Raw genomic sequence first — 13,233 nt, 5'->3', positions numbered from 1 at the left:
CTTCACTTCTAAAAATAGAAGGCAAGGTGCTTGTTATTAGCACCCATTATTTTTTGCAGTGTTTGGTTCTCATTTTTGGTGAAATTGAAGGCAAAGTTTTCATTTTCCTTGAACTGATTCATAAGGAAAGTATTTCAGGATGGATAGAGAGGCTTGGTAGTGTTCATATCAGTAAAGAAGTTACATATGAACAATACACAGAAAGGCAAAATCAACATTGAGGTAAGAAAGAGAGTCCTACCAGACCTTTGCAGAAAAAGTTGTTACTCTGTACCAAGGACTTTACCAGTAACTTGGATGGAAGTGCAGGATTTATATTAATTGGTTTATTATTGCCAAGTGAGCAATTAGATCAGCTTGCCAGTGCAAAGTTTGGGGAGACAGTACTTTATGCTTAGTGATGAGGGTAATAAACAAGATCTTGTGCGTAATTTACTATACATGTAGTTGTGACAAGTATCAGTCTATTACACTGCCAACTTACTTATTAGAACAATATTCCAGAAGCTTTTCCTATAGTTATTAAGCTAGTGTACAGAGCACTAGCCTCACCTGAACTCCTCAAGAAATGTACACATATGTAAATACACAGAACCCTAAAGAGAATTTACTTTGGAAGAGATGTCCATAGACAAACTTTCTTCAGAGCCATTTGGTAAAATTAGCTGCTTTTGAAGCTGCTGTAGTCTTCAATGATATAAATTAAGACAGGATTGTCATTCTTTCAAAGTTTGGATATGGACCTGGATTCTTTGCACAAAACACAGTAGGCTTACAGAAATTCAGCAACACGCTTGTCATGAAAGCAATATGATACTATTTTGAACATGGCACAATAACAAAGAAGAGGAGAGGCAACAAGAGATTTGCAGAAGATCATGAGGGAGAGAAACAGTGTACCGTAAGGAACTCCATTGCTTTTTATCATTTTCACAATATTCAGAACATATGTGCATTTTTCTTTCTTTTAAAATTATTTACAGGATTGTAATGAAACTTGACACACTATTTCTACATTAGGTAATGTAAATTTTGACTGGAAGCATTTCTTGATATATCTATTATTTTGGTAGGTGGGATCTCACCAAGAGGTATTTAAAAAAAAAAAAGAGCTGTTAACCTCCATCTAACAAACACCTCAAAATATCATTTTAAAAGACAGTAATTATGACCCAAGATCCAGCATCATTAAAACAAATAAGCATAAATGGTATTAGTCTTATATTTGAAGTACAATGAGCCACTGTTGTGAGGCTTTTGTTGGAATTTTCACCCTGTCAAGAATTCTGGCTGTAGTGATCTATGAATGGCATCACATATAATAGGAAGAAATACACTGATGTATTGTAAGCAATCCTAAATCTGTATGAGTCACCAATGTCCAGAAACCTGTAGGCCTAAATAAATATATTTCCACTGTTGATTGTAGCACCTTCAAATTATGAATTCAAATTGATGTACATAACAGTTTTCAGTCCTTTTTATCAATACTTTATTAGAATCCTGTAGAATGCAAAGAAATGTACCTGCCACTAATCTTTTATTTGATATATTTTGCCACGGACATACAGTAGCTGTTTCGGAGGTGAACATCACTTCTGACTTTAAACCTAAAAAAATCGCTGTGAATATTGAATTTAACTATAGTATCAGCCTTTCCTCAGAACTTACACTTTTCCTGTAATTTGTTTGCCTGATGTTTATTAGTGACTTCATTTCTTCCTCTAATTCCTTATACCGTAATTATTGATGGGCATTCGGAACTAGTTCCTGAATTTTTCTTCGTCATTCCACAACGAAGGCACACTTTGGTGGAATTCTCCACTGCGATCGTCTGGTTCTTTCCTTTCTCCTAATATATTCATAGGTTAGAATCATATTTCCACTCGAATTATCGCTTTCACAACTCATTCCTTTTCTCTCGTGAATATGAATACGTCTGTAGCCTGTACGGTACTGGGCGGGTGTATCAGCTGTTTCCGCGCAGTCGATCCCTCTCGATCGATGAGCAGTGTGACAAGGTAAATGAATTTAGTCGTTAGTACTCGATGCCAGTTGGTCGCTCTTGATCGTTCGATGCCCTGTGTGACAGCGGGCTAAGTATATAGATAAATAGAATACAATTCAATATAATTGGATAAGTAATTGTGCTCCTATAGAATACTTAGAACAGTTGACGTGAGAAAAAAATTGTGAAGAGAAAAAAATATAGTAAAAAGCGCAATACTGGAAACAAATGAAAATGTATATGCACAGTGAGTGTCGCGTATTGTCTCTACTGTACTTGTTACTACACATCGCTAGCTGCGTCAACCGGTTGTACAGTGCCTGTGTGTTTCTCAAATCTGCAGAATGGCATCAAAACACGTGACCCTTCGAATTCTTAGAAAGCCATGGCTACTCAGTGGCAGAGTTATAACGCGTCTATTGTATTTGATATACATGTTGATTCCCATAGGGAATCTGAAACATTTGTCCCGAATGAGTAAATTTATAATAGCAATATAAATGGTCTGTTAATGGACATTCAGACAATCAAAATCTAATTTTAAAGGTCCGATTTTTCATTCTATTTATAGTACTTTTCTTAAACAATCTTCCATATTCCCACATCCCTCAGCCCCACTGTAATATCCTCTCCCCCTCCCCGTTTTCTTCTCCTTCCGTTCTTTTTCTCCCTTCACCTCAAGATTTCCTTTGAACCTCACCTACCCCCATTTCTCTCTTCAGCTTATTACAAGCGTAAATTCCCTTATGACATATTGAATATTTTCTTCCACCTATCCAATTTTCTTTCTTTCTTTCTTTCCTTTCTTCCTTGCTGTCATTTATTCAGAGTCAAATGTATGGTCCGCATTGAACTGTGAATTTCTATCCACCTTTATTTAACTCCATATATGTTAATCCTCCTCGCGTAACATCCATCGTCCTTCAAGATTCTAAAAACAGAAGAGCTTTCTTCTAGCATCTTACTTCGCATCGACATTTATTTCAAGTTTATAAACATCTTGAGAAGACAATGTTACGGTACTTTAATTTCAACTGATCTCTGAATGAACAGCAGCATCGCTTGAACACCAACCTTTTTCGATTTCCATGACCAACAACTTAAGTATTACTTTTACAACTTGTTACTTTTATACGACGCACGGGACCTTTTTATGGATCTCTATTTTTAACATAATGTAGCGCATCTCTGGATTCTTAAGCCTCCACGCGCAACAATTACCTTCCTTCAAGTTCCAAAAAAATGAAGAGCCTTTCCAGCATCCATGTGTTTTTACGTCTATGAATATCTTAAAAAACGACGTAACTTCATCTCAGTTGTTCTACAAATATACAGCAGCAAATTTAAGAAGCCAGCATATGTTGAATTCCTTGACCAACAACTGAAACATTTCCATCCCTATCAACTTTTTAATGCTATACGGCGCACTGGTCTTTAATTGTAAATGAACGACGTGACTTTGGCTCAGTGGTTCTCCAATTGGATACCAGTATCTTAAAGGAGCCAGCATATTCTAATCTCCTTATCCAGCAACTCAAGAATTCTTTTCTATAACATCTTTTTAGTGCGCACTGGACTTTTTAATGCTATACGGCGCACTGGACTTCATTCATAAATAAACAACGTAACTTCGGCTCCGTGGTTCTTCAATTGGATACCTGCATCTTAAAGGAGCCAGCATATTCTAACAACTCAAGGATTCCTATCTATAACATCTTTTTAATATGCACTGGACTTATTATGAATCTCTTTCAGAGAGTTATTTTTAACATAGTGCTGCACAATATCTCACATGGTATGTACTTTTACGAGACCGTACGTGTTTTTACATTGTTTAATTTCTTCGTTATTTGTGTTTTAATTTTGCTTTAGGCTGACGATGACCTATTACTAGGTCGAAACTAGTCCCTAATCATTTATGTAATTTAAACTATTTACATTTTGTATTGAAAAGGTGGACCCAAATAATACATTTACTCTAGTGTTTAAACATGACCGGTTGAACATCGATTTTAGACAATGTCTAAGTGATAAATAACGTCTCTGCAATGTGGCAGCCATACTTAGGCATTGTTTAACCGTAGATATCGTCTAAATACCGTTTCTGCAATCAGCCCTAAAAGTTTTACCACTGATCAAGTAGTTCATGATATCATGGAAGAATGGTTCAACAAGCATCCTTTTGTTTGCAGAGGGTATGGAGGAACAGTTTAGTGGTGGGATTGGTGGCTAGATGATGGTGGTGATGATTATATGTAAAGATTGTTGAATTGTCATCACCATGGTGGTGATTGTTGTTTTAAGGGGAAAAACAACATGATTATCAGCTCTATGTAATCAGTGTACTGTTGTTGTGGTGAAGAATAGGATATACAATATATAAAGAGTAAGTTTCTAGATACTAGTCCATGTTTTAATTGTACAACCTGTATAAATAGTTCCCTAATACCATTAGGTCAAATGAGTTTCTTTTGTTTAATTTCAGGTTTTACGAGGCACCAAAATTGTGGCAGAAACTCCAGTAGAACCCAGTAAGATTACCATGTGCTCGCTGTCATCTTCAGGGTTGCTGGCAGTCTATGGTTGTGAGGACGGGACTGTTAAACAGTTTAATGTAACGACGAAATCACGAAGCACCATTATGAAACTGAGCCAAGCTGTAGAGTATTTACAAATATTGCAGAATAGAGACCTGGTCCTAATTGCTGCTGGAGATTATGCCAGTCTTAAGGTGAGATATTTCATATCATAAACTTACAAAGATAACAAATTTTTCAGTGATAATCAATTTATTTTAAAATTTGTTTTATTGCTTCCTCTTGTGCCAGGTTTCATTATTACATCTTTCCTGTCCACTTTGCTTTGATCAGCTTTTCTTGTTTTCCAACCCCAACATAATGAAGTTTGCAAGACATGGGGAGTGTTAAATTTGTGTGCCTCTCATGATGGGTATCCTTTACAATAACCTCTCTTTCAAAGGTCAAAACTTTTTTTTTTGTACTTCTTCAGTTAATTGTATAAAGGACTAATCTATTTTTACAAGAAAAAAGTTGTTCAGTATGTGAATGATCAAAGGCAATACGATCAGTCATGAGGAAATAGGATCAAAAATTACAGAATCACTCTCCTTGAAACATCAGGTCAGTGACCAATTATTACCCCAAGTTCCCAATACAAAACAGTAATAATTACAACATTTGAGACTGTAATCTCAGAACTGGGAGGACTTTCATAATTAGCTTTCCACATTCATTCCTGGAAAATGCTGTGATAGTACATTATTTTAAGTCCTTGGGCAGAATCCCACTCTTAGATGTAATGGATTTCCTTTGTATATACACTGACGTCAACCTCTCATTAACATTGGTTGTCAGTTTCTGTATGAATGGGTACAAGCAGTTGTTGACCAAACATCTCAAGCTCCTAATATGAATTGATAACAAAACTAGTTTTTGTATTAGTTTTTCAGTTGTTAGATGCTGCATTGAATATTAAATTCCTACTATACTGCATTCATTTTTAATACACAGCTAAAATGGCATTGATGAGCTGGTATCAAACCAATGGCCATGAAAGTAATATTTCATTGAATGAAAGCTTTAGCCAACCAGTTGCAATTCTATGGTTATTTTGATAGCTGCATCTGTTTTTTCATAAGTACCTTGGCTAACAAAGCAGGATAACTTGTCATGGTAGTTCAGTAGTCAGAGTAATTTCCTCAGTAGAAAGGCAGCAAATCGGATGACGATATGCATCACTAGATCAAATACCAGAATTATTTTGCTTTTTTATTATTATTCTTTCCAATGAGGCCTACTAAGGACCACGTGCCAATTTCAGTTCAGTTCTTCATACTTTGTTGTTTTCTCTTCTGCTCCTTCCAATATTCTTTCATCCTTTCACTATGCCGTTTCCTTCTGTCCTCGGACCACTTCGCACCAGGCTTCTTGTTCAATCTTTCTTGGAATCCTTCCATACTTACTACCCTCTTTCTAAAAATTTCTATGTCCATAGTTTCTTTTTCTCTTACTTTTATGTATAATAATGTTATTTGTTTTACGTCCAACTAACTACTTTTACGGTTTTTGGAGATGCCGAGGTGCCGGAATTTTTTCCTGCAGGAGTTCTTTTATGTGCCAGTAAATCTATCGAAACAAGGCTGACGTATTTGAGCACCTTCAAATACCACCGGACAGAGCCAGGATCGAACCTGCCAAGTTGGGGTCAGAAGGCCAGCGCCTCAACCATCTGAGCAACTCAGCCTGGTCTTTTTTCTTATTACTCCACCTGGTAGCTAAAGGTGTAAACTTTACGTAGTTTATTGTTCAGATTTTTGTTCTAAACATGGTTTCACACAAAATTAAATTTGACCAAATACCAATCCCTTAATCATTGATTTAATTTTTGCATCAAGTGACTGCCATTTCTGATTGTATTTCATGTTGTATGCCTTTATTATCTAGAATATTGTTTTGGAACATTTTACATGAGCAATTTATGGAGTAATTCTAATGTTTGAAAGTTTCTCTTCTATTTATTTGTAAAATTGCAAGCATTTGCAAAAGAGGTCTGTAGACGAATATGATCAATATGACACACTATGTGGTATTTGCAGTATAATCCTGTACTTAAATGAACAGAATGATTTGGCCATGCGGTTAGGGGTGAACAGCTGTGAGGTTGCATTTGGGAGGTAGTGGGTTCGAACCCCACTGTCAGCAGCCCTGAAGATGGTTTTCCATGGTTTCCCATTTTCACACCAGGTAAATGCTGGGGCTGTAACTTAAGGCAACGGCCACTTCCCACTCCTAGCCCTTTCCTATTCCATCGTCGCCATAAGACCTATCTATGTCAGTGTGACATAAAGCCAATTGTATTTCAAAAAATGTTAAAATGTACCATTTTCTACACTGGACTGCAGTTTTTAAAGTAAAATCAAATTACTAAATGACAGTGTTTGGTTAGTCAAGTGAAACAAAAAAAAAAATCTAAAGGAACCGCAATAAAGCATCAAATGCCCAAGTGCCATTATTTCAGATTATGGCAACATATTTAAAATATCACTCTTTTTCATAAATTAATAAGAAAATTAATATTTTTATCTTCATTTTGATATAAAGTATTTTACATTTCTCAGGAAGGATAAATTAATACAAAGGATTTTGTGTTTGGTTTAAATATCTCGAGATCTAGTTTTGGCACTTGGTCAAGTGATGCACAACACCATCCAATTGCTTTTATTCAGAAAATCTTTCCTGTCTTATACCAACCTATATATTATATTCTGCCATCGCGTGTGCTTATACCAAATGAATCAGCTTATTTTTGCTTGAACATAACCTGCTAGAAATTAAATGATTCTTAAAGTTGGTTCTTTCACCTGCTGGTAAAGTAACAAGTGACTTCTCCTCCATATAAAAGGGCATTTCCACCTGTCCACTTCCTGGTAGCACTTCCACCGTGTAAACCTGAGTTATCTGACGGGTAAATTATTGATCACTTCGAGGCTCAAATAAGTCTTTAACCTGCCAGGTAAGTTTTGAGAGCTGAACATTATTAGCTATATTTTACATGACAGACGACTTAAATTAACTCAATAGGTTGATAATAACACGATACTGTCACTGTGATCACCGATCAGTATTATATTGCAGGTTTTAATCATAAATACTTTCCTTGATGACATTGTATTATTATTATTAACATGTTTGAGAAATGTTTGTTGTTACATTACATATAGAGATTTCAGATAGCCTTAATATATCTAGACCTATCAGGTTGCCTTTTGTACTAAGAAAGGCTATTTAGTCAGTATCATGAACTATTCAATGATTTTAAACTAGCCTGTGTGAATCTTTAATAATTTTATGGTCTTCCGCTGAATTCTTGACTAAACTCTCCAGTCACCATTATTCAGATTCAGTTCCTTTAACCTCTGTTATATCTTTGTGATTTAACACGTACCAATAAATACACTTTCTGAGTTGCTAGAGTCACATCACTCTCTTGCATACACATTGTTACAGACACCAATTACGTAAAGCTTTCGCGAGATTGATGAACACAGGTAGATGAGCAAAACCTATTTGGAAATCATCTTTAATGTTTGAGATTTTAGTTTTTCAGTTTTCAAACATCAGTTATTAGTCATCAGATATGCAGACATCATAACATGGTGGCTTCATAATATAAGGCACACAGCTTTGAGTTTCTATCACATCATTTCATTTTGTTATATAACAAGCTGTTGTATTTAACTTGTGCCTTATTTCACACATCCTTTTATTGATGATATATTTCATTCTACTGTTTAATGATAATATTATACTGTATCTATTAGGAAAGCAACATCTCCGTCCATGGACTCATGATTGTAGCTCAAGGCACAATCCCTAAATTTCTTGTACAGCTATGGGATTCTCTCGGTCTCAACCGGACAAGACTTCACGGCATGGCTATTGCTGCAATACAAGGTTCAATAACCATACTCCATAATCATCTATATAGCCTTTGGCAAACCCTACATCCTGCCACATTCCAGATTTATTCCTGAGTCTTGTGATTGTCGTTATTTCTATCTGGCACACTAACAAATTCACCAATGACTTGGAAGACATAATATTGTGTAGTCGATATACTTTGTCCTTGTGGCAACCTCCTCATGGGGGGAAGTTGTATTAATAATAATAAAACATGTCCTACTTACACAAAGTGATGTTATGATTGCACATTGGAATGAGATAAATTACAGTCAAATCTCTCTTCTGCGGACACCATAAGTTCCGTGGAAAAATGTCCGTTAAGAAAGTTGTCTGCTAAAACAAGGTTGTAAAAAATAATCGAATATTTTAATGGTAATGAACATCCACCTTAAATATAAGCATACATCTTTATTCTGATTGTTAAAATAAGTTCCAACTAAATATTTGCCTGGGAAATGCTACAAGTGATTTTACAGCCTTTAAATTATACTCTTCAGGGCTTAAGTAAATGGATAAATTACAGAAAAAATGGTGGGCTTGATAACTTACCTGATTACCTGTCCAAAAAAATGCACCAAACTAGCAGTCGAATAGAGCATGTGTCTGGTCCTTGCGACAAGAATGTTGAGAGGACAGGTATACTACTGTATTATTAGCATAAATGAGGAACCACTTAAATTTCAAACCATTTAATTGATGAAAGCACAGTTAATTATTTAATCAAAATCAATGATAACATTATTTACAGCCTGATGCACTCATGGTCAGAAAATGCCAAGAATGGCTTACATTATAAATTTGAGTGACGATGTCCATATGTTTCTACGGATGTGAGCTAAGCGAACCGGTCCTCAGTGTACAACACCATTGGACCTAAAACATATTTACAACACAACATGAAAATAAAACAAAGTTAAAACCCAACCAAAAGGGCACAGAATTTACTTGTGGATGCGGTCCACTAAGATGGATGAGTGTTAAACTCACGACCCCTGGGTAATCTTCACGGTTACCAGACAATCTAACGATCAAACATAAAATCAAATAATACACAAGAATATCACCCATTATGTACACCAGATATTGACAGATGGAGAAAACCTCTGTCACAAAAATAAATAATTCAGCTAGAAAGGAAAAGAACAAAATACTGCATGCAACTTTAAAGATGGTCGGTCACCCCCCCCCCTCCCCCTTGGGGTGAACTAGCTGTGTCAACGACCTACCAAGTAGTAGGAGGAGAGCTCCCAGACGAGCAAAAAAAAATTGTAAACAAACTCCTGTCTTGACCTAGTCTCCACCACCTTCTACCCTTGATACCAGACAAGGGTTTTCTCTTCCATCTTACCACGACAAACATTTGTGCTCCTACACACCTTCTTGCAACAAGCAAGGAATCAGTTCTCTTTCTAAATATCAGGCTCAATTATCGGACCACTTCTTGGGTCTAATTCACTTAATCAAAGTACTATCATGTACTATTTACTCACAGAAACCGAGCGCTACTCACATATGGCGCAACATCATGCTCTCAAGACCCAGTTTCGGGTCTAGTGTTTGGTAGTGTGAAACTTGGTCAGAAATTTTGATAACATTACTTACAACGTGGTATCAGCCTCCTCAACAGACCCCAAATCATAGGGAAAACATGCAAATAAATCATGTGCGTGCATCGTGCACATTCTACCCTAATTTAACCTTTCTATCCTTCCCGATGTCTGAGAATGACAAGCTTTTTTTTTCATGATTCTTATTTACAGCTTAATTATGTTACCGCGCATAAGGAATATTCTGACATAACACTAAAAAGAAACAATCCTAAGTTACTCCTAACTCGCTTATCACCCGTAAAATACTATAACAAACTGTACAAGTCCCAAGATGAGTAACTATATGCCTTAAGGGCTTTAATAACTTTAAAATTATCTTATTAAATTGCCTGACGGACTCATACAACATGATCTTAATCTTATACAATTGCCTGAAGGGTGCCAGTAGCATCTCAGTTATATTACCCTACTAACTAACTAACTCATATTTACATAATTAATCACGAACTCTCTGCGTAACTGTCACTAATCCTACCACATGCTAACAACTTTGGTTTACTTAGCTCATTTTAGGCGACCCTCTGCTCTCTCCATCGAGTTGCGGCTATACCATTTAGCCAGATATGACGAAGATGTTGCCCATGGTTGATCCTCTCATACTAATGTCCGCAGGTAGGTCCATCATAGGCATCTTCTTGATGCTCGGCTTGAAGTTCGCGTACACACGGTCTTGAAAGTTGTTGCAGGAATTATTGGGATGAAATACTCAGTTATTTAACTGCACAACACAATCGTCACTCCTACACCATTTCTTGGGCGTAACAGATAGGTTAAAGCTTGGTGAAGTTAAAGTCATAGTTTCTATTACTGTGAAACCACGCACAGTAATGTGCAGGCCTACTTTACTGAATGTGAGTTTGTAGCCTTATTTGTCATGCTAAATTGTTATTTTAACTCAACCACACGTGCGTCAGTCCAAAACAACCTGGATAATTTCAGTTCGTTGTTCAACTCCTATTACTGATCAGCATCTTACTGTAAGCCTACCCGTGATGCTTCTGTGAAGAAGTCTATACAGATGGCAAAGTTTTTGGTCGAACTGTTATGGATTCATGCCCGCACTGTGATAAAATCCAAATCTAACCTCACAATAAAACCATTATTCAAATCACTTCTTCTCTGAATAAAGTTAGCTAAACGTAATCACAGTCTTTGCTCAAACAAAAGTTTATGCGTGATAATCAAGACATACAAAGATACACGCGACACACACTGGCAGCGATCTTGCCGTTGAGATGCTTCCCTTGAAATCTCCCAGTTCTTACAGGGTGCAGAAACCGAAGCCAAGCCGGGGATCTACATCGATACACACTTGATTCTGGACTGCTTCCCATGATGGCCGTTTTAATGTAGATTTATCGAATTGTCACATATTAATGGCGTTAGACATACCATAATGTTCACAAAATTCTGGGGATTATATTCGTCCTTTTATCTCTCCGAAAAACCCTCAGGGAGACGAGATATCCCTCGATTCCCATGACATGGCAAACCTGTCTCTTTCCCCGTTAAATGCTGTTAAGGTGGCAGAGTACTCCCCCTAATAAATTTCACATATCTCTGTCCTGCTTCTTACAGATCTTCTGTCTCATACACACACGACTGTGCCCAAGCTTCTACATTCTATTCGGCGTCCTATTGCGCAATATTACAATTGCGCTAAATATCACATATCTAGTCACGAACAGTATGGTTCAATATTCATTACAGCTTCAGGAAGTAATCATTCAGCTGGGTGTACAAATTTAGCGCAATTTTCTTTACTGCAATATTCTGAAAAAGGTAGTAATGACCCAGCGTGACACACAAATTCTTTATTCAGTTAACGTCACCTTTCAGGTTATTTGCGATTTCTTGTGCTTTTTATTGTATCGTTGGGCCACTCATTCAGTGTCTTTACTCAAACACATTAAGCCACTCATACACCACAATGTTCACTTCTGCGAAAGCTGACTCCCACTTTCTTTTCATTCTTCAATTCCTATTTTCCTCCCACTCACTTAAAATATCTTTTTTATTCTTCACAATTGCCTTTTCCCTCAGTTTAATTTTTCAGGGAGCTTTTCTCACTGAAAGTCCTTTTGCACTACATTTTTCTTGTCTCGAGATCTAAACACACTTACCCCTCCTACTCGTGTTTACTGGGCGATTGAAATGCTATGGTATTTCTGCGACAGTCTGCACACGAAAGTCTCTTCCTTGTCACGTTTAACTCGACTACCTGGCAACCTTACCGGCGACGATTTGAGTTACGATTAGAATGATGCAAGATATGCTGGAAAATCCCTTGGTAACTTGTGAGTAAAGTCACTGGGGCAACTAGAATTCTCAGAAAGTACACTAATTAGAACAAAAGACGACCCATTTTATTTGTATTGCACATTTACACTTCAGACAATGGATGTCGTCCTGCCAGCTACTTCTAATGAACTCATGACTGTCACACAATGGACCTCATCCTACCATCTACTTCTAATGAACACGACTGTCACACACATTGTACAGAACATGCGTTGTGCAATCGGTCATACATCCATCAACCAGGAGCTGTGATGATGTCAGCCGGTCTATCCGTGGATACCATCTGCATGTCACAGGAGATGCTCCACATGGTTACCACACATTTGTACACATGCTTCGGCTCTTCTTCGCAAGGAATCCCAAACGCATCCAATCATGCCTGGCTGCTCGTGGATGTAGGCACACACATTGGTCACATGCTCCTGTAACATCTGAACGTTGTTGGTGGGTGTGGCATACACCAGTGTCTTTAAATGTCTCCATAGCCAGAAATCCAATGGATTGAGGTCCGGCGAACAGGGAGGCCATGCTGCTAGACCTCTTCGACCAATCCATCGTCCAGGAAATGATTGGTTTAGGTATTGTCGCAGAACATGCGTAGAAAATGAAGTCTTGCCCTGTCATGCATAAACCGCACACGTTGGCATTATAGAAGCCCAGCGTCCTCCAACAGTCCAGGTAGTTCATCGTGTTATTTTCAGTAAAAGGCATGGCCCTATTAGTTTGTCACCCACAATTCTTGCCCACGCATTGAGACTAAAACGATCCTGATGCCTTGACTCCCTGACAGCTCAAGGATTTGCATTCACTCACACGTGCATGTTGTGATAAT

General features: G+C 37.3%; 1 protein-coding gene across 1 annotated transcript in view; it reads left to right on the top strand.

Annotated features, from left to right (window-relative positions):
* LOC136866773 (apoptotic protease-activating factor 1) overlaps window positions 1-13,233 on the top strand; it is a 279,902-nt gene that overhangs the window by 228,118 nt on the left and 38,551 nt on the right. The window contains exon 18 of the mRNA XM_067143881.2: window positions 4,494-4,739. Within this exon, the coding sequence (XP_066999982.2) occupies window positions 4,494-4,739 (246 nt within the window). The remainder of the gene's footprint in view (window positions 1-4,493; window positions 4,740-13,233) is intronic.

The sequence above is a fragment of the Anabrus simplex genome, chromosome 3, assembly GCF_040414725.1.
Source record: "Anabrus simplex isolate iqAnaSimp1 chromosome 3, ASM4041472v1, whole genome shotgun sequence".
Taxonomy (NCBI): domain Eukaryota; kingdom Metazoa; phylum Arthropoda; class Insecta; order Orthoptera; family Tettigoniidae; genus Anabrus; species Anabrus simplex.
Note: the sequence above shows the minus strand (reverse complement) of the source record. Positions and strands in the feature narration are given on the sequence as shown.